The 21,755-nt window shown below is 48.0% G+C and overlaps 2 protein-coding genes across 7 annotated transcripts in view; one reads left to right on the top strand and one right to left on the bottom strand.

Moving 5' to 3' along the window:
• Window positions 1-21,755, bottom strand: part of LOC129472521 (neuroblastoma breakpoint family member 1-like) — a 705,345-nt gene that overhangs the window by 197,347 nt on the left and 486,243 nt on the right. The window lies entirely within an intron of this gene.
• SZRD1 (SUZ RNA binding domain containing 1) overlaps window positions 1-21,755 on the top strand; it is a 47,036-nt gene that overhangs the window by 21,949 nt on the left and 3,332 nt on the right. For 2 of the 6 annotated variants that reach the window (XM_063631778.1, XM_055262253.2), the window contains exons 2-3: window positions 17,713-17,762; window positions 19,563-19,814. In XM_063631778.1, coding sequence (XP_063487848.1) covers window positions 17,713-17,762; window positions 19,563-19,814 — 302 coding nt within the window. Of the gene's footprint in view, window positions 1-10,135; window positions 11,203-12,232; window positions 12,330-17,712; window positions 17,763-19,559; window positions 19,815-21,755 lie in introns of those variants that run through there. The other 4 variants (XM_063631777.1, XM_055262252.2, XM_055262255.2 and 1 more) reach the window with 4 other exon arrangements.

Raw genomic sequence — 21,755 nt, 5'->3', positions numbered from 1 at the left:
TATAAAATTAAAAAAAAAATTTAATGTAACCATAGAGATTTCTCTTTTTGAGTGTTTTTGTTCTGTTTTGTTTTTGTTTTGAGACGGAGTCTAGCTCTGTCGCTGAGGCTGGAGTGCAATGGTGCGATCTCAGCTCGCTGCAACCTCTGCCTTCCGGGTTTGAGCAATTCTCCTGCCTCAGCCTCCCAAGTAGCTGGGATTATAGGTGCCCGCCACCACATCCAGCCAATTTTTGTATTTTTAGTAGATATGGGGTTTCACTGTGTTGGCCAGGCTGGTCTCGAACTCGTGACCTCGTGATCTGCCCGCCTCGGCCTCCCAAAATGCTGGGATTACAAGTGTGAGCCACCGCGCCGGGCCTTTAAGTGTTTTTCTTAAAACTGTTTGCTCCTACCAAGCATCCTTCTCTTTAACATCTAGCTCTGTGCAGGATATTAAGGTAAAACCATGCCCCACAAAAATTAGCAGCAAACCCCAATAGTCTATATGGAGACAGATAATTTTTTTTTTCTTTTTTTTTTGAGAAGGAGTTTCTCTCTGTCACCCAGGCTAGAGTGCAGTGGCGCAATTTCTGCTCACTGAACCTCTGCCTTCAGGGTTCAAGCAATTCTCATGCCTCACCCTCCCAAGTAGCTGGGGCTACAGGCACATGTCACCATGCCCGACTAATGTTTTGTATTTTAGTAGAGACGGGTTCACCATGTTGCCCAAGCTGGTCCGGAACTCCTGAGCTCAAGCAGTCTGCCCACATCGGCCTCCCAAAGTGTTAGGATTACAGGAATGAGCCACCGTGCCCGGTCCAAGACAGAGAATCTTGTCCCTGACAGTGAGACACTTCAAAATGCCCCTAACAGTAAGCCAGCCCCTCCCCCCAACATACTCGTTCCCTTATAAAAGGAACACAGGAAATAACAGTCATTCCTTTCTAAAAGGAATAATAAATATGTACAGCTAAAATTGCATTCTTCAGGGGCCATGGTTATTAGATGAGATTGTATAGAAGGAAAGTATGACTTGAGTCTGGAAAGTTCAGGACTGTCACCACTCTTCATTGACCTTGAGAACAATTCCCAGCCCAGCCCTTCCTAGCTTATAAAAACATTTGTGACCTTCCATTTGTCAGTAGTGTTTCTGCTATCTAGTTCATCTCACTGGCGAACAAGCCAAGCGCTGAGCCTGTGGGAAGCTCCCAAGTCCCTCGGGCCCTTTTTGGAAGAGCTTCTGAGATATATGTTGTATGGCTGCCTACAGCCCAGAGGAAGTGCATTTTTACAATCATTATCTGACCTTGTGAGGTGTAGGTGCTATTATTCCTGGTCCCGGGGAGGAAATCATGTGGTCGGTCCAGCCCTGGCTGTTAGGCTTCCCTGGCCTGAGCCCACACTCTTAGGGACCGTTTTCGGAGCAGTTTGTTTACATTTGCTTCTCACTAGATAATTAACTAGTTAAGTGCTTTAGGATGCTTAGTTACTAGTTCCTTTGAAGCATTTCATTTGTTTTCACCTGGGATTGACCTCCTGCCTCTGTAGCCTGCATGAGCTCATAAACTGCATCTGAGAAGTTTGAACTCAGTGCTCAAGAGCCAAGCGATAATCCTGCTGTCAGTTATAATACTAAGAACAGTGACAACAAGTGAGATGCTGGTCGAAATCTTGATCATAAATGAGAAATAACTTTTTAATATTTGGCCAAGTGGAAAAAGATAATATAAATAATTATTGGGCTGGGCGCGTTGGCTCACACCTGTAATCCCAGCACTTTGGGAGGCCAAGGCAGGCGGATCACTTGAGGTCAGGAGTTCCAGACCAGCCTGGCCAACGTGTTGAAACCCTGTCTCTACTGAAAATACAAAAACTAGCCAGGTGTGGTGGCAGGTGCCTGTAACCCCAGCTATCTGGGAGGCTGAGGCAGGAGAATTGCTTGAACCTGGGAGGTGGAGGTTGCAATGAGCCGCAATTGTGCCACTGCACTCCAGCCTGGGCGACAGAGTGACACTTTGTCTCAAAAAAAAAAAAAAATGTTGCTCAGGATTTTTAGATGGAGGGAGTGGTGGTCTTGCCTTGTTACCAGACTGATCTGAACTCAGATTGCTTCAAGCGATCCTCCCACCTCAGTCTCCTCCTGAGTAGCTGGGAGTACAGGTGCGTGAGCCACTGCACCCAGCCAGCAGGATTTTTAAATATTGAACTTGAATGCTTTTACCGGGTTTTGGCTGCTCTCTGCTGTCCTCTCCTCTGCTCTCCCTTGCAATCCTCCTTTACCTGTTGTTACCTCTTGTGTTCCATTCTGCCTGCTTTAGCCATTTGGGCTTGGAGGCGTTGTGTTTGCCACCCCTGCTGAGTGCTGGCGATTCTAACTGGGATTTGATGAGGGCACCCTTGGGTGTTAAAGTGAAATCTGGTGGATGAGGGTAACAGTGTCTTTGTTTCATCCTCCAAGTCATCGATGCCTGATATTTCCTTTGGGAGAGGAGCCTTGCAGTCATTATAAAAGGTAGCAAGCGTGGCTCACACCTGTAATCCCAGCACTTTGGGAAGCCAAGGCAGGTGGATTGCCTGAGGTCGGGAGTTTGAGACCAGTCTGGCCAACACGGTGAAACCCCATCACTACTAAAAATACAAAAAAATTAGCTGGACGTGGTGGTGTGTGCCTGTAATCCCAGCTACTCAGGAGGCTGAGGCAGGGGAATTGCTTGAACTAGGGAGGCGGAGGTTGCAGTTAGCCAAGATCACGACAGAGCGAGACTGTGTCTCAAAAAAAAAAAAAAAGGTAGCAAGAAAGGATAGGTTCCCTCTGCCAGTTAACGGCCTACTTTTCTCCATCAATGGCAATAAGTCAGAAGACGGGGATTTAAATGTCTGGTCTGATTTTTGGGCAAATCACTACCTACCCTTCTGTCCACATCATTCTCCTAATTTGTAAAACCGAATTAATAGAATTTGCCTTGCCTGATAGTGAGAGTTAAAACACTTAGTAAAGCGTCATTCACAGGTGGATGTTGGAGCCGAGAGTGCCATTGCTCTGAGTGTGAAGGCATTGTTCCCGGCTCTCCAGCCACTCACAGTGTAGCCTCTATCCAGTTTGGGTTCAGGATTCCCAAGACTGGCTGAAGGGTCACTTTCTTGCTGCCCCTAAGGACTAATATACTCTCTTCTGAGAGTTGTATTGCTTAGTGTTGTACAGAAACCAACAAGGAGAAGCATTTACAGAAACACAGAGAAAGCAGGAGCCCCATTAGATTCGACCCCATTTTATTTCCAGGGCAAGACTCTTCACCATTACATCTGTCTATCCCGTTACTTTCAGGTATAGGGCTGGGTGTATCCCTCCGGCATGGAGACCCTTTGAAGAGGCACTCAAAACAATACATTGTCTCAAGATGGCATCTACAAAGTTTTTGAGGCTTTCTAGCCTGGGATACATCTAAACTACTAGGCCTGGTTGCTGCTGAAGAATTATTTCTGTTTGGCAACTTTTTTTTTTTTTTTTTTTTTTTTTTGAGATGGAGTCTTGCTCTGTTGCCCAGGCTGGAGTGCAGTGGTGTAATCAGCTCACTGCAACCTCCGCCTCCCAGGTTTGAGCAAATTCTCCTGCCTCAGCCTCCCGAGTAGCTGGAATTATAGGCACCCGCCACCATGATACCTGTATTTTTATTAGAGATGGGGTTTCACCATGTTGGCCAGTCTGGTCTTGAACTCTTGACCTCAGGTGATTCACCCACATCCGCCTCTCAAAGTGTTGGGATTACAGGTTTGAGCCACCGTACTTTTGGCAACTTCTTTATAGCTTTAAGATCAGGGCCTTGGGAGTCAGCTGTTTTTGTCTGTTACTGCTATAGGCCTTAGGAAACCTGGGCTTGCGCTGACCTGGCCTGAGGTGTAGCAGCAGGCAGGATGGTGTTATCTGTCAGCCCTTATCCTACTTTATTTATTTATTTATTTATTTATTTATTTTGAGACAGAGTCTTGCAGGCTGGAGTGCAGTGGTGCAGTCTCGGCTCATTACAACCTCCACCCCCCGGGGTTCAAGGATTCTCCTGCCTGAGCCTCCCAAGTAGCTGGGATTACAGGCACGTGCCACCACGCCAGGCTAATTTTTGTATTTTTGGTAGAGAAGAGGTTTTCCATTTTGACCAGGCTGGTCTCAAACTCCTGACCTCAGGGGATCCACCTGCCTCAGCCTCCCAAAGTGCTGGGGTTACAGGCGTGAGCCACTGTGCCCGACCTCCTTATAGTCTACTTTATTAGTTCCTGATGCCACCTGCCTGCCACTCTTCTGAACATTTTTGCTTCCCCTTCTTGAGAGTTAGGGTTCAGTTCTGTTTTGTTTTGTTTTTAAGACGTAGTCTTGCTCTGTCGCCCAGGCTGGAGTGCAGTGGCAGATCTCGGCTCACTGCAAGCTCCGCCTCTGGGGTTCACGCCATTCTCCTGCCTCAGCCTCCCGAGTAGCTGGGACTACATGTGCCCGCCACCATGCCCGGCTAATTTTTTGTTTTTAGTAGAGACGGGGTTTCACCATGTTAGCCAGGATGGTCTCAATCTCCTGACCTCGTGATCTGCCTGCCTCGGCCTCTCAAAGTGCTGGGATTACAGGTGTGAGCCACCACGCCCTGTCTTAGGGTTCAGTTCTATTACTTACTAGTTGTGCATAGTTGTGCAGTCATAGGCAAATCACTTAACTTCTGGGTATGCAGCAAGGCTGCTGGATGCTCCACAGGTTGTAGCAAAGATTAGAGGTGGTAAAGGGAGGATGTAATACCTGTTTTTTTTGCCAAGAAATACCTAAGGCAGCCTTAGCTCTTACTTTGAATATGGATAGTGTCATTTGTCAACTGGATCCAGATAGATCCAGTTCAAATTCTGGCTTCACTTCATACTAGCTGTGGAACCATGGTCAGATTACATAACCTATCTGAATTGATTCCTCTTCATTTGTAAAATCAAGATATATCTATAAAATCCTGTTGATTCAGGATTTTTTTTTTTTTTTTTTTTTTTTTTTGAGACGAAGTCTCGCTCTGTTGCCCAGGCTGGAGTGCAGTGGCGCAGTCTTGGCTCACTGCAACCTCTGCCTCTCGGGTTCAAGCAATTCTTCTGCCTCAGCCTCCCAAGTAGGTGGTATTACAGGTACCAGCCACCACACCCTGCTAATTTTTTGTATTTTTAGTAGAGACAGGGTTTCAACATGTTGGCCAGGCTGGTGATTGTTCTTTAATTCGTGTGTTGGGTGCTATTTTAGACATTGGACAAATGCAGTGAATGAACTTTCTGCTCTCATAAGGCTTACTTTCTGCTGGGGAAAAATGGACAATAAACTAAGTGTTTTATATACCACTCAATAAAGAAAAGTAAAACAGATTAAAGGTCTTAGAAAGTGACTCTGGTGGAATTGCCATCTTACAAAAAATGGTCAGAGGCAGGCAGGGTGGTGTGCGGCTGTATTCCTGTCTACTTGGTAGGCTGAGGCAGGAGGATCGCTTGAGGGCAGGAGTTTGAGACCAGCCTGAGCAACATAGAGAGACGCTCGTCTCTTTTGTTTGTTTATTTTTGAGATGGAGTCTCACTCTGTCACCCAGGCTGGAGTGCTGTGGCATAATCTCAGCTCACTGCTGAGATCCTCCCAGTTTCAAGCGATCCTCCTGCCTCAGCCTCCCAAGCAGCTGGGATTACAAGCATGTGCCACTTGCCAGCATGCCTGCCTTTTTTTTTTTTAAGATGAAGTTTCGCTCTTGCTGCCCAGGCTGCTGGAGTGCGATGGCGTGATCGCGGCTCACCACAACCTCCGCCTCCCAGGTTCAAGCGATTCTCCTGCCTCAGCCTCCCGAGTAGCTGGAATTACAGGCACGTGCCACCACGCCTGTCTAATTTTGTATTTTCAGTAGAGACGGGGTTTCTCCATGTTGGTCAGGCTGGTCTCAAACTCCCGACCTCAGGTGATCTGCCTGCCTTGGGCTCCCAAAGTGCTGGGATTACAGACGTGAGCCACCGTGCCTGGCCACCTGCTAATTTTTGTATTTGTAGAGACGGGCTTTTACCATGTTGGCCAGGCTGGTCTCTAACTCCTGAGCTCAAGCAATCCACCTGCCTTTGCCTTCCAACGTGCTGAGATTACAGATGTGAGCCACTGCACCCAGCCCCTCATCTTTTTTTTTTTTTTTTTTTTTTTTTTTTTGTTAAAGAAAAAAATAGCCGGGCATGGTGGCATGTGCCTGTAATCCCAGCTGCTCAGGAGGCTGAGGCAGATCACTTGAGTCCAGGAAATCAAGGCTATAGTGAGCTATGATTGCATCACTGCACTCCAGCCTGGGCAACAGAGCAAGACCCCGGCTCATTAAAAAAAAAAAAAAAAAAAAAAAAAGCCAGATGTGGTGGCACATGCCTATGATCCCAGCTGCTCAGGAGGCCGAGGCGGAAGGATCACTTGAGTCCAGGAGTGTGAGGCTGCAGTGAGCTGTGATTGCACCATTGCCCTGTAGTTTGAGCAACAGAGCAAGAACTCGTTTCTTAAAAAAAAATAAAAATAAAAAATAATGTTGGGCGTGGTGGCTCACATCTGTAATCCCAGCACTTTGGGAGGCCGAGGTGGGTGGGTCACTTGAGGTCAGGAGTTTGACAGCCTGGCCAACATGGTGAAACCCCGTCTCTGCAAAAATACAAAAAAATTAGCCAGGCCTGGTGGCACACGCCTGTAATCCCAGCTACTTGGGAGGCTGAGACAGGAGAATCGCTTGAACCCCAGAGGTGGAGGTTGCAGTGAGCTGAGATCGTGCCATTGCACTCCAGCCTGGGCGACAGCGAGACTTCATCTCAAAAAAAAAGAGAGAGAGATCAGAGAAGTGTCTTAAAGATAGGCAGAGAGACTTGAAAGAAGTGCAGCAACCAGCTGCTTAGAAGCTGGTTGAAGGCCGGGTACGGTGGCTCACCCATGTAATCTCAGCACTTTGGGAGGCTGAGGCAGGCAGATCACCTGAGGTCAGGAGTTTCAAGACCAGCCTGGGCAACATGGTGAAACTCCGTTGCTACTAAAAATACAAAAATTGGCTGGGTGTGGTGGCAGGCACCTGTAATCCCAGCTAGTCAGAAGGCTGAGGCAGGAGAATTGCTTGAACCCAGGAGGCGGAGGTTGCAGTGAGCTGAGATCGTGCCACTACACTCTGCCCTGGGTGACAGAGCAAGACTCCATCTCAAAACAAAACCAAAAAAAAAGAAGCTGGTTGAAGTGTGTTCTAGGCAGAGGGAACAGAAAATGCTAAGGCCCAGAGGCTGGAGCATGATTGTTTTGTCTGAGGAACAATGAGGCCAATGTGGTGGCCATGCTTGATAGGGGAGAGTGGTAGGAGATGAGGTCAGAGGTAGTGGACAGCCAGATTTAGTAGAGACTAGTAGGCCAAGATGGGTATCACCTTGAAATAGCACCAGGAGAGGGTGCTGAGCAGGGGCTAGCATGGGTGGGTTTTTTTTTTTTTTCTGAGATGGAGTCTCGTCTGTCGCCCAGGCTGGAGTGCAGTGGCCCAATCTCAGCTCACTGCAGCCTCTGCCTCCTGGGTTCGAGCGATTCTGCTGCCTCAGCCTTCTGAGTAGCTGGGACTACAGGTGCACGCCACTATGCCCAGCTAATTTTTATGTTTTTAGTAGAGATAGGGTTTCACCATGTTGGCCAGGCTGGTCTGGAACTCCTGACCTCAGGTGATCTGCCCACCTCGGCCTCCCAAAGTGCTGGGATTACAGGCATGAGCCACTGCGCCTAGCCTAGCTTGGTTTTTAAAAGGCTAGCTCTGGCTGCTAGGTGGAAAATAAACTAGGGGCAAGGGTGGAAGCACAGACACTGATTGGGATGCTTTTCCACCTGTCCATTCATGGGCTGTTGGTGTTTTGGACCAGGATGGTAGCAACAGAAGTGTTGAAGATTCGAGATATATTTTGAAAGTAGAACTACTAAGATCTGCTGAATTTGTTTGTGAAAGAGGCATTGGAGATGACTCACTCCCAAGTCCCTGAGCCCCTAACAGACTGGATTTGCTGAGATGGGGTGGGTGGAGGAATGAGAGAGGAGCAGGCTTGGGTGAGTGGGTGAAATCGTGAGTTTGGTTTTGGACATGATAAATCGGGTATCTTTTGAAATCCAAATGGGAATGTTGAGTCCACAGTTTCATATCAGTGTTTACAAAGCTGAGGAACTAGATGAGATCACTTAAGCCAGCATAGACACAGAGGAGGAGGGGTCGGATCCACCAGCCTCAAGGGCTTGGGAGAGAGTGAGGGAGCTATCCAGTTGTAGGAGAAATCACATACAGAGTGTGGGAAGGAGAGAGACGCCAGGAAGGTAGAAGGAAGTCAGGAGAGTGGTGTCTGGGAGGCTGAGAAAGGAAATGCTTTAACAAAGAGGATTGAGCAGTGTCAGATGCTGCTGAGAGGTTGAGTGAAAATGAGGATTTGGAATTTACCATTGAATTTGACAGCAGAGGAAGTCATTGGCAACAGGGTTAAGTGGGATGGTGAGGCTTAGAGAGCTGCATTGATGTGAAGTGGTGAATGTTTTTCAGAGCAGGGCCTGAGCAGAACATTGGACACTGGGTAACTGCTAGTTGCTGTTATGCCAGCGTGACAAATAGGGCCTACCAGACCAGGTTTTGCACATCAGTAAACAGCATGCCCCTTGAGTCCTTAAGGTGCTCCATTGACAAAAGATGTACAGCAGAAACACGTGGGTTTTTTTTTTTTTTTTTTTTTTGAGCCAGAGTCTCGCTGGAGTGCAGTGGCGTGATCTTGGCTCACTGCAAGCTCCGCGTCCTGGGTTCATGCCATTCTCCTGCCTCAGCCTCCCAAGTAGCTGGGACTACAGGCGCCCACCACCACACCCGGCTAATTTTTTGTATTTTTAGTAGAGACGGGATTTCACCCTGTTAGCCAGGATGGTCTCGATCTCCTGACCTCGTGATCCGCCCGCCTCAGCCTCCCAAAGTGCTGGGATTACAGGCATGAACCACTGCACCTGGCCACATGTGTTTTTTTTTTTTTTTTAGTGGAGTCTCGCTCTGTTGCCCAGGCTGGGGTGCAGTGGTGTGATCTGGGCTCTCTGCAACCTCCCCCTCCCCGGTTCAAGCGATTCTCCTGCCTCAGCCTCCTGAGCAGCTGGGATTACAGGCATGCACCACCACACCGGCTAATTTTTGCACTTTTAGTAGAGACGGGGTTTCACCATGTTGGCTAGGCCGGTTTTAAACTCCTGACCTCAGGTGATCCGCCAGCCTCGGCACTCCCAGAGTTCTGGGATTACAGGCGTGAGCCACTGTGCCCAGTTGGGACCCATCTTCTTCTAAGGTTAGACTCTAAAGCAGTGTTGTCCAACAGAAGGTACAATGTGAGCCACATGGATAATTTTTTTTTTTTTTTGAGACGGAGTCTCACTCTGTCCCCCATGCTAGAGTACAAAGGTGCAATCTCAGCCCACTGCAACCTCCGCCTCCCGGGTTCTAGCGATTCTCCTGCCTCAGCCTCCTGAGTAGCTGGAATTACAGGTGCCCACCACCACGTCTGGCTAATTTTTGTATTTTTAGAAGGGATGGGGTTTCACCATATTGCTCAGGCTGGTCTCGAACTCCTGACCTCAGGTGATCCACCCACCTCGGCCTCTCAAAGACACATGGATAATTTTATATTTTCTTTTTCTTTTCTTTCTTTCTTGCTTTCTCTCCTCCCTTCCTTCTTGGTTGCTTCTTTCCTTTTTTTTTTTTCTTTTCTTTCGAGGTGGGGCCCCACTCTGTCATGCACCTGGAGTGCAATGGCACAATCATAGCTCACTGCTGCCTCAAACTCTTGGGCTTAAGCAATCCTCCCACTTCAGCAGCCTCCCAAGTAGCTGGGACTACAGGTGTGTGCCACCATGCGCAGCTAATTTTTTATTTTTTGTAGAGTTGAGGTCTCACTTTCTTGTCCAGGCTGGTCTTGAACTCCTGGTTTCAAGCAATTCTCCTCTTTCAGCCTCCCGAAGTGTTGGGATTATAGGCGTGAGCCACTGCCTCAGCCTTAATTTTATATTTTCTAGAAGCAACATTTTAAAAGTACAAAGAAACAGATGAAATTAATTTTAATTTTCTTTTTTTTCTTCTCTTTCTTTCTTTTTTTTTTTAGACGGAGTCTTCCTCTGCCGCCCAGGCTGGAGTGCAGTGGTGCAATCTCGGCTCACTGCAACCTCTGCCTCCTGGGTTCAAGCGATTCTTCTGCCTCAGCCTCCTGAGTAGCTGGGATTACAGGCATGCGCCACCACGCCTGGCTCATTTTTGTATTTTTAGTAGAGATGGGGTTTCACCATGTTGGCCAGGCTGGTCTGGAACTTCTGACCTTGTGATCTTCCCGCCTGGGCCTCCCAAAGTGCTGGGATTACAGGCGTGAGCTACCGCGGCTGGCCAGTTTTAATATTTTTAATTTAACTCAGTATATCCAAAATAGTATAATTGTAACATGATTATTATTTTAAAATATGTGAATTGTTTAAAAATATGTGAACATTCCTGTAAAATCAAACCTGGGGTGATAGGACTTGGGGTGTGTCCCTCTCTGGGGTTAGTCAGGGGAAGTAGAATAATTACAGGAGCATTGGAGGTGGCCAGTCATAGTCCTACCAGGCCAGGACACTGTCACTGCTATGCTACTGCATAGTAGGGAAACAAGGCAGAGACAAAACAATTACATCAACGTGGAGGTTGTTTGGAGAAGTCCATGGATTGTACATCTGAACTTGAAATGGCTAGTGGCTAGGCACAGTGGCTCACACATAATCTCAGTACTTTGGGAGAGTGAGGTGGGAGGATCACTTGAGCCCACAGTTCAAGAGCAGCCTGGAGAACATAGCAAGACCCCGTCTCCACCAAAAAAAAAAAAAAAGGAGGGGGGGAAGAAATGGCTAATGATGCGGGAGACATTTTTATCTGATAGTTTTAGACCAGATTTTGCTGTTGTAGATTGCTTCTACCTGTGAATTCTTTGGCTGTATTCCCGAGTGAAATTGGGTCCTACACCCAAGGAGTCAGAATCCCATCCATATTTGTGGGAAACAAGACCCCTTGCTGGGGAGACTGGTCCACCAGGAGACCCTGTAGCTCAGGGACCTCGGCGCCAGTGTCCCTCCCAAGGCCTGAAGACATAAGGCCAGCATGGGCCCTGGCCGGCTGTATGGGAGTTCAGAGCCAGAACATGTTGGAAGGTAGTCTCGCCTGCTATCCCTTCTTTCTTTTTTCTTTACTCTTTGCTTTTTGTGTTACTCAGGGCCTGTGGGACCCTGATTCTGGGAGAAATCCTGTTGTGCTCTCCAGGTTCCTGTCTCTTCTTCAGATCTCCCCGGGTCCACTTGTAGACTTGTGTACCCCGATTCAGGATGAGACCACAGGACCCTGTGGGGTGGCGATTCATAGGGAGCTCAAGGCCAGGTGTTATTCTTTGAATTTGAGAGGAACATTGGAAATGTCATCTTCTGAAAGGAAAACTAACAAGAGAAAGGCAAATCATTTGGGAAAAGTTACTTAAATGGTAACCTTGTTGCCAATAAAAGAGTATTTTCTAATTCAAAGTCCAAAGCAAGGGTCCCTCTTAGATCTCTGTTCAATACAAGGTTGCTCTATTTCTTGGGAGTCGTGTTGGTGACACTGGAGACCAGAGGATTCCAGTTCTCAGAGAGAGGGATGCTGTGATGGAGTAGGACAGTACAGTCTTTTGGCTTGTATACTGAGGCACAGAGTGGGGAGGCCTGCTGGCCTTGAGGAGTGGGTAGCAGCAGATCAGGTACCAGAAAGGGTGAGACACCCCCTCTGACCCTTGTAGTATAACAGGTGTGAGTTTGTTCACTTTGTGAGCTCGGCTAGTTCTAATCAGTCCCCCAGGGCATCATCACCCCAGGCTGTTTTGTAAACATTCGTACCTGAGAAAGTACAACTGTAATGGTGCTTATATACTTGCTGTGCTTTACGCTAAGACCCAGAATAGCCTATATCTTTTTCTCCTCTGCCTTTCTTCCTCTCCTCTCCCCTTCTCACCTTTCTTTTTTCCTTTGTCATCGACCTCTTAACGTTACAGGAGTAAACCTGCCACTGTAATCTGCCTCACCTTGCAAATACATCCCTATCTTTTGTCTCCTTTGTTCTTTTTGTAGCTTGTGACAGTAACAGACTGGGTTGTTTGAGGTGATCCCTTCTCTGCTCTCCTCCTTGGGAATGATCTTATCCCCATTGTACTCCTAGGTCCCATACCCCAACTTTTCAGCCAGAGGCTCACACACGCACATTCATAGCAAGGTTAAGGGCATCAGCAGCCAGTGAAGCTGAGCTTCCTCCTCTGGTGAGTTAAAATTGCAAATGTTGACATCTGATCCCATTCACCTTGTGGTTGTGGCTTCTCCTTTACCTCCCATAAAGGACCAGCCCTGTCGAGAACCACCTTCCTCCCCACTGTGCTTCTTCATGATTTCCTGCCTCCACTCTTTTCTTCTGGCTTTTCTTGTTCTGTGAGACTGAGAAGCTTGTGTCCCATTTCTGTAGATGTGTAGCCCCATAGGACAAGTGATATCAAGGTTTGGCAACAGTAGGTGTTTTGCTTAGGATTTGGACCCAGAACACAGAATGTCACCTTCTGTGGGCTGCTTGCTGCTACTTGGCTGAAGAGCCTTTCCAGGAGCAGGAGCCATAGAAGATCAGACTTTTCTGGCCACCGCCCTGTGGTATACTTGTGCGCTAGCACTTGCCTTGTGCCCACTCACAGCAGTCACAGAGCTTATGGTTTTCTTTCACTAGCGATGGAAGTCAGGCCTCTAACACAGGAGCCTAGACCTTGGGCAGGACTCTGCATCCTTGTCAAAAGAGAGGGTTCCCTTAGGTAATACGATTCCTTATTTCAGGCCTGCATCTAGATGCTTCCCCACACAAGTTCTGAGGCCTGTTTAATTCCGTTGGGCTATTGCATCTCTGGGGGAGATGCGCATTTTCCTTGTAATACACCCTGTAGGAAAGTTTTGACTTGGTCCACCTTTTCAGAGCATGAGTCTGAGAGCAGATTGATTGCAAGGCCTTGTCTGAGAAGAGAATGGACTGACTCATGATATCTGGACGGACTCCAGAGGGAGATGCGATGCCCTCTCCAGCTGCTGGCAGAGCACTCCCTCTCCTGCTTGGGTGCCTTTGAGCATGCTGGCATCCAGCTGGCCATCTAAAGATGACCGGGATCCACTTTCCACCAAAGCTGCTTGGGTTTCCATCTCATTCTGTAATCTTATGGAAGAATCCCTCTCCAGCTCTGATAAAGCTCTTCTGCCTTTCACAGTGGAGTTGGATGAGAGTTGTAGTTCCTGGCATGCCAAGGAGCAGTGTGGAATTGGGGGAGATGACCACTATCTAATGGTTTATACCGGCATTTCCAGGGGATTTGAGCAATTGTCGGGGGAGGGTGGTATGTCAGCATAGTGGCCTCAAAAGGCGAATTCTAGGGCTGTATCTGTGGTTTACTACCTCGTGACCTTGGGTAAGTTCCCTAACCCTCATCTGACAGAAGGATAAAAGCTACTTTGTCTGCCAAACAGGGCTGGTGTGAGCAGAAAATGAATGGGGAAGAATGTTGACAGCCATAATACATTATATTGATATAAGGTATTATTTTAAAAGCCATTAGTATTATATTACATGCCAAGTATGTTAGTCATGTTCTAGTTTGGGGACAGAGGCACATTTACTCAGACATGGCCTACGACGTCCTCTTGAAGGGCTTTTTTTCCACCCAGGCTCCTTGGGCTGGAACTGGGCAGATGGTCCATTTTCCTTCAACCCTAGAAGAAGAAGGAAGCAGTTTGCTTTCCTCAGAGGAGACCTGGATGGGACTTCTCAAATTCACTCTAATGTGTGAGGCCCATTTCTCTCTCTTCCTTATTTGGCTCTCGCAGTGATATGAAAGTGAAAGTTCACATAGTGAAGTTGGAAAATTCAGTGCATTGCCATAAAAATACTGATTTGGTTTCTTCTGAGCTAGGTCTGGCCCTGTCTGCCAAGGCTTGTTGGCCGTCATTAGGCAGGGCAGGTGCTCTTTGGTGCCCTGTAGCCGCTTCACTTACCCAGGTATGCCCCCTGTGAGTGGAGTTTGGCTGCTTGCCTGGTCTGTGAAGGCATTTGGTCTCAACCCTCAAAGGCATCCAAATTCTACAGCTGTCAAGGTTCTGTTTATGATGGAGAAACTCGAATAGGCAGTCTTGTATTTAGAGTGGAGTGAAATGATACAGTATGAAACTTTAAAACAAGAAGTTATTTGTGAGAAGCCCTTAAAAGGTAATAAATAGGCAATAGACTGATATGAGATGTAGTACTTCCTCAGGTAATAACACTGGTGTTAATAGAATTAATATAATTCCATCAGTACAGTCATTTTCAGGACAGAGTACGCAGTGGACATAGATTCCGTGTGAGTGTCTGTGTTTGTCACTTGACAGAGAACATCCAGGTCGTTCTGTTATTATTTGTGTACCTTTTCCATTCAGTCATTCAGCATTCTTTGGCACCAACTATGTTCTAAGATGGAGTGAGAGGTTTCCATTTTAGTGCCTTGGTGCCTCAGAATACAATAAGTTATAAATACATACATATATATATATATATATATATATATATTTTTTTTTTTTTTTTTTTTTTTTTGAGACAGAGTCTTGCTGTGTTGCCCAAGCAGGAGTGCAGTGGCGTAATCTCGGTTCACTGCAACCTCCATCTCCCAGATTCAAGAGATTCTCCTGCCTCAGCCTCCTGAGTAACTGGGATACCACGCCCAGCTAATTTTTGTATTTTTAATGGAGACAGGGTTTCACCTTGTTGACCAGGCTGGTCTCGAACTCCTGACCTCAAGTGATTCACCCACCTCGGCCTCCCAAAGTCAAAGTGTTAGGATTGTAGGTGTGAGCTACCATGCCCAGCCAAATATATTTTAAACACAAGTTAGTACCAATCAGGATAGGTGTCAGTGTTAGACTGGATTTAAATCTAGCTTCATATGGTTAATCTAGTTCATATTGTTTACAAGAGATGCAAATAAGGACATGGAAAGGTGAGAAAAAATATCTTCTAGGAAATACTGACCAAAAGAAAGCTGGCCGACTTTATTAATATTAAACAATACATTATAAGGCAAAAAAGATCACATCATAATGATACACTGTTTAGCTTACTAGAAAGAACAAGTCTTTTTTTTTTTTTTTTTTTTTTTTTTTTTTTGAGACGGAGTCTTGCCCTGTCGCCCAGGCTGGAGTGCGGTGGCGTGATCTCAACTCACTGCAGCCTCCCTAGTAGCTGGGATTACATGTGCGTGCCACCACGCCTGGATAATTGTTGAATTTTTTAATAGAAATGGGTTTTCACCCTGTTGACCAAACTGGTCTCAAACTCCTGACCCTAAGTGATCTGCCTGCCTCAGCCTCCCAAAGTGTTAGGATTACAGGCATAAGCCACAGTCACTGTGCCTGGCCAATAATTCTTAATTCTTTACCTGGTCAGTAGATCAAATGAGTCAGTAAGAATTTACAAGATTAGAACAATATAGCTAACCAGCTTGAACTGTACCCATCAACTGGAGAATAGTTATTTTCTTTTTTTTTTTTTTTGAGACAGAGTCTCGCTCTGTCGCCCAGGCTGGAGTGCAGTGGCGCGATCTCGACTCACTAGGCTCGACATCCCACGCCATCCTCCTGCCTCAGCCTCCCGAGTAGCTGGGACTACAGGCGCCCGCCACCATGCCCAGCTAATTTTTTGTATTTTTTTTTTTTTTTTTTTGGCAGGGGGTGGGGCAGAGTCTTGCTCTGTCGCCCAGGCTGGAGTCCAGTGGTGCGATCTCGGCTCACTGCAAGCTTCGCCTCCCGGGTTCACGCCATTCTCCTGGCTCAATTTTCCGAGTAGCTGGGACTACAGGCACCCGCCACAACGCCCGGCTAATTTTTTGTATTTTTAGTAGAGACAGGGTTTCATCGTGTTAGCCAGGAGGGTCTCGATCTCCTGACCTTGTGATCCGCCCGCCTCGACCTCCCAAAGTGCTGGAATTACAGGCGTGAGCCACCGCGCCTGGCCGAGAATAGTTATTTTCAGAACATACAGACCACTCATGAAAATGGCCTGCATGCTGAGCCATGGGGCAGATCTCACCAAATTTCAAAGCCTCCTCACTACAGCTGTGGTTCTTCATATTTTGCAAGTGATGGACTCCTTTGAAAATCCCATTCTAATAAGTTAAGATTGCCCAGACTCAGCACTGTTGACTTTTGGGGTTAAATAGTTCCTTGTGTAGGGCTGTCCTATACACTGTAGGACATTTAGCATCTCCCCTGATAGTGGCAACCAAAAATGGCTTGACATTGCCCAGTGTCCCCTGAGGGACAGAGTCTTATCTGGTTGAGAACCACCGTTAGAGATCTCGTCTCTAGAAAAACAGAGAATTTTGCATACAGTTTCTTCCGTCTCCATTAGAGCTAGTTGATCTTGTCCTCACTGAGGATGGCTGAGGGAGTGGGACTTTTTCTAAGAAAGGCCGTAGGGCAGCCAAGCAGCCTGGGGGTTTGGTCTTTGTTCTGTGCACAGCCTCTCCCCACACCCCTGTCCTGGATATAGATGCGCACACGTGTGTGTGGAGGTGTCACAGGCATGCTGGTGCTGATGGGCTGAGGGCTCAGACTGCCATGAGCCCAATGTCCCGCTCAGGGCTTGAAGAGATGAGGCCAGGGCATGTTGGAAGGCAGTCCTGTCTGCTCCTGCTTCTCAGCCTCTTTCTTCTCTCCGCTTTTCTCTAAAATGGTGGCGTTGTTTTAATCAAGACCTGTCAGGCTCTGGTTCTGAGAGATATCCTTGCTTCACTCTCAGGTGTCCTGTCTCTTCCTTAGGTTCCCCATGTTCACTTGTAGACCATGGACCTCCAAGGCCACAAACATAAGGCGTAGGTTTTACTCTAAGCCTTTCGACAGGTGCCAGTCACAGAGTTCAAGTGCATAACAGTAAAAAATAGATTATTAAAATATTAGATAGATGTGACCATAAAGGAATGTAAAAGGGAGAGTTTATTCTGAGGACCAGGTGATGCACCATGCTGGTGGGATCAGAGAAGACTTTACAAAGGAGAGGTAGACATCCAGGCTGGGTTGTGCAGGATCAATAGGAGTTTGCAAGGGGAGAGGACATTGCAGGCAGGTGGAAAAGCATGCTGGGTTCTCGGGGCTAGTGATAGCAAAACAGACAGAAGGTAAAAGAAGGTATGGGTGAGGCATGCTCAGAAGCTTTGACTAGGTCTGCAAGCAGTTGAAGGGTTTAAAGTAGGGAAGTGACATGATCAGATTTATGTTTAGTTTTTTTTTTTCCAACTCTTTATTTCATAAACTAGAGTTAGTGTTCCTAAATTTAGGTTTAGAAGTTGATATGAGTGGCTCTGTGAAAGACAGATTACAGGTCAGAAAACTAATTGGAGGCTATGCAAATAACCCAGCTGAACAATGAGGTTTAGAACTGTCATGGCGGCCATGGGGCTAGAAGGGAGATGGACCTGCAGAGGGTATCAGGTCCCCAAACCCCAAAATCTAGTCCACTTTGTTATATTGAAGGATACAGTCATGTCCCTGGCTAGAGAAAGGACACTGCCCTTAGCTCCAAAAATAAAGACTAAGTTTTTATTTGAGAGAGATTTTTTTCCTCTTTTTATATACATTTTTTTCCTCTAGGAAATAGACAGACGGTTGGAAAAAAAACTGAAGATCACACAAAAAGAGAGGTAAGGCTGCTGTCTGGTCTGAGGGCTCATGCTCTCTGTGGTTTGAAAGCCGGGCAGTCAGTGGTATTCTCCAGCTGGCCATTAGGATTAGCAGGTCCTAGCAGGTCAGGCTCTGGGGCAGCAAATCCTTCCCTCCAAGTTGGAGACCAGGACGTGGTGGCTTGAGGCTTTAGGGTTGAGGCTGGGGTGTTGTACCTGCCTCCGACCTTCGTGGGCTCCCTGTGTGAGGTCATCTGATGCGATGTGAGGAAGTGACAAGTTGGAAGACTTGAGTTTTAGGCCTGACAGTGCCCCAGTTGCTCGGAGGTCTGGGGCAAGTCTTTTCCCTGCTCTGGACATCAGTTTCTTTCTCTGTGGCATGAGGAGTGTGGGCAGATGATTTCTCTGGGTCCCCAGTGACTTGGTGGTTTAGGGTATTTTGAGGGTACCCTGGAAGAAAACATTCTAGGAAATTCTCGAAAAAACCTTTAAAAATAGTTTTGTCTCCACCTAGACGACAGAGGAGGGTGTTTCCAGAGTAGGTGAAAGTTGACTTCGGCTTTCTGCTTTTGGGCTTAGGGACCCTGTTGGTTTTCCATAGGTACAAGAGACAGGAAGGAGGATAGGACCTCTCTGGATTTGCTTACTGGGCTGCACAGTCATTCCCCAGGAAACTGGGGTACTCTGCCCGCCCACTAGTTTTCCTGGCTCCCTGCCTCTTTGATCAGATTGCTAGCTCCTTGTCTGTCTGCTCATCTCAGCAACCACACTAACCCTGGGTTACAATCCATGTTCCATACCATTTGTGTCCTACCCGAGACTAGTTTCCATTCACCCTGGCTCAGTTCCTCCAATCCCGACTCCTCCTGACAGCCAAGGCTCTGAAAGCAGGCCTGTTTGGTTCTGAAGAGAAGCTGGTTGACTGCTCTGGGGAGGGTCCTGGTGGCTGTTGTTGGGTGGTCATTCCTGCCTGGGTTCCTGTCTCCTCCTGTGGCTTTTGTTTCTTTCCCTTCCTGTGTTGTTGTGCCTCTTTGTTTTTTGTCATTCCACCTCTCCTTGTGGGCACATCGCCTTGATGTACGTGTCCACCAGCCTTGGACAATGCTTCTCTTTTGAGCATTGCCAAGCACTGTTTCTAGGAGCATCCTTCACTCCAGCCCCGCCGCTGTCCAAAAGACCAGGGAGCCCTGGCAAGGGAGGTTTCTCTGTTCAGAAGCTTGTTGAAGAGGATTCAGTTGTCTGGTGTGGCTTGTCTCTGGGAGGCACAGTCACTCTCACTAGAAGGTGGCTTGGTAAATCTTGATGCCAGGCGGGGATGGTGTAGTGGGCTCCTTTGTAGTGTTTGGTTTGAGCATGTGTTGGAAGATTTGGCTGAGAGTGAACACTGCTGACCCCCAAGTTCAAAGGCTCCCACCCTACCAGCCAGTCCTACTCTAATCTGTGTAGGGAAGCTGGGATCTTAACTGACATCATTCGATTCTGGACATAAACTGTTTTGCTGCAGGGCCAAATGGTGGTTGATGTGGCTGTGGTGAACATGGGGATAAAAGTGCCAGAATGGGGTGGTGTTCCAGCCCCCGTGACCAGGGGTTAGGGCTGAGGAGCAGTTCCTGTGGCCTGCCAGAGCTGGTCGCAAGCTTGCTTTTTTGGGACACCCTTCTTGAGGAGTGGAAATTTTGCTGTCTGGTCAGAGGCCAGAGAATCATGGGTAGAATTAGTAGGGCGGGAGAGGAAAGTGATGAGAGGTGGGTGTGGGACATGGACAGGGCCTCCTTAGTCAGGAGCATGATTTGTGAAGCTGTGTTTGCTCTTTGTCAGCAGGAAATCCAAATCTCCTCCCAAAGTGCCCATTGTGATTCAGGACGATAGCCTTCCCGCGGGGCCCCCTCCACAGATCCGCATCCTCAAGAGGCCCACCAGCAACGGTGTGGTCAGCAGCCCCAACTCCACCAGCAGGCCCACCCTTCCGGTCAAGTCCCTAGCACAGCGAGAGGCCGAGTACGCCGAGGCCCGGAAGCGGATCCTGGGCAGCGCCAGCCCCGAGGAGGAGCAGGAGAAACCCATCCTTGACAGGTGAGTGTGACTGGCAGGGCCGGCCAGTGATGGCTGTCCCAGTCCATCCGGGAGGAGGAGAGCATTCTGGCTGCGTGTAGAATAGTGAGAAGCAAGCAGAGTCAGGGTGGGAACCATGCAGCTCCAGCTGCCGACCCAGCCTGCTGGCGCTAGTTCACTGTGCCGCAGTGGCTGGAGAGGGCTCTGAAAGCCTTGCAAGGGCCGGGCGCGGTGGCTCACGCTTGTAATCCCAGCACTTTGGGAGGCCAAGGCGGGCGAATCACGAGGTCAGGAGATCGAGACCACGGTGAAACCCGGTCTCTACTAAAAATACAAAAAGTTAGCCGGGCGTGGTGGCAGGTGCCTGTAGTCCCAGCTACTCGGAGAGGCTGAGGCAGGAGAATGGCGTGAACCCGGGAGGCGGAGCTTGCAGTGAGCCGAGATCGCGCCACTGCACTCCAGCCTGGGTGACAGAGCAAAGACTCCGTCTCCAAAAAAAAAAAAAGAAAGCTTTGGCCGGGCGCGGTGGCTCACGCTTGTAATCCCAGGACTTTGGGAGGCCGAGGTGGGCGGATCACGAGGTCGGGAGATCGAGACCACGGTGAAACCCCGTCTCTACTAAAAAATACAAAAAATTAGCCAGACGTGGTGGCGGGCGCCTGTAGTCCCAGCTACTCGGAGAGTCTGAGGCAGGAGAATGGCGTGAACCCGGGAGGCAGAGCTTGCAGTGAGCCGAGATTGCGCCACTGCACTCCAGCCTGGGTGACAGAGCAAGACTCCATCTCAAAAAAAAAAAAAAAAAAAAGAAAGAAAGCCTTGCAGGAAGGAGGTGGCAGTTTGCCGGCATGCTGCCTCTGCGGTTGGTAGTCACCAGGGGGCGCTGTTGCATACAGAGTAAAGGCATGGATGAGCTTGTGTCAAAATCGGCCTCTTACCTCTTCTTAATTTAGAACGACTTGACCTCTCTGGGCCTTAGTTTTCTCATCTGAAAAAATGGGATAATAACAGTACCAGCCTTATCAAAGTGTTGTGCAATTCAGTGAGTAAATGAACATAGGATGTGGTGAACCTGGGCTGGCAGAGTGGAAAGTGCCCAGCTAAGTGCTTTGATGATATTTTCTGGGTCTCCAGTATGCCCACTGTCATGTTTTTGTGAATTTTCTAAATTCCTTTTTACTCTTTTTTTCTCTGCAGTATTAGAGGTTGCATCATATAAGTTTATCACTTCCTAATCAAACAGTATCCACTAAGATGGCCTCCTACTAACTTTGAGGGGCCGCTATGGTTTGGTATTCTGGGACTTGAAGAAAAAATCTGCGTACCTTCTTTCTAGCTCTTCATAATTTTGAAGAGATACCTGTTCTCTTTGTTGTTTCTCCTCTAAGTCTTCACCTTTCCAGGGTGGAAAAATAGTAATATGAGTCAACCGTTAACCGCAGAGTTTGGAGAGGACTGGGAGGGAAGAACTGAGGGGCAGGGGATGTGTCCCTCTGCTGAGCTCTTGATTCCAGTTCTTTACTTTGGCCTAACACTCTGGAGATTCCAAATGGTTCTGCAGAGCATGTGCTGTCCATGGTCACTGCCTCTGGGCAGAGTGGGCCCTCAAGCACTCCCCCTGCCTACAAGTGAATGATGGCAGCTGAGCAGGGGGAAAGAATGCTGTAGCTGCTAGAGGTGAATGTGCACCACCGACCCTACCTGCTCACAGGGGCCTCTCAACTTGGAGGTGCCTGCGTCAGCTTCCCAAAGAAGCAGGCTTGTGAAGCCAGAGTGACTTGGGCCCCAGCTACAAGAGCAGTTGATTTTAAGATGGGGGACATCTAGGCCAGGTGCAGTAATCCCAGCACTTTGAGAGGCCGAGGTGGGCGGATCACTTGAGGTCAGGAGTCCAAGACGAGCCTGGCCAACATGGTGAAACCCCATCTCTACTAAAATTACAAAAATTAGCTGGGTGTGGTGGTG

The sequence above is a fragment of the Symphalangus syndactylus genome, chromosome 22, assembly GCF_028878055.3.
Source record: "Symphalangus syndactylus isolate Jambi chromosome 22, NHGRI_mSymSyn1-v2.1_pri, whole genome shotgun sequence".
NCBI classification, from domain to species: Eukaryota; Metazoa; Chordata; class Mammalia; order Primates; family Hylobatidae; genus Symphalangus; species Symphalangus syndactylus.
The sequence above is the reverse complement of the archived record's forward strand: the minus strand, read 5'-3'. Positions and strand labels throughout refer to the sequence as shown.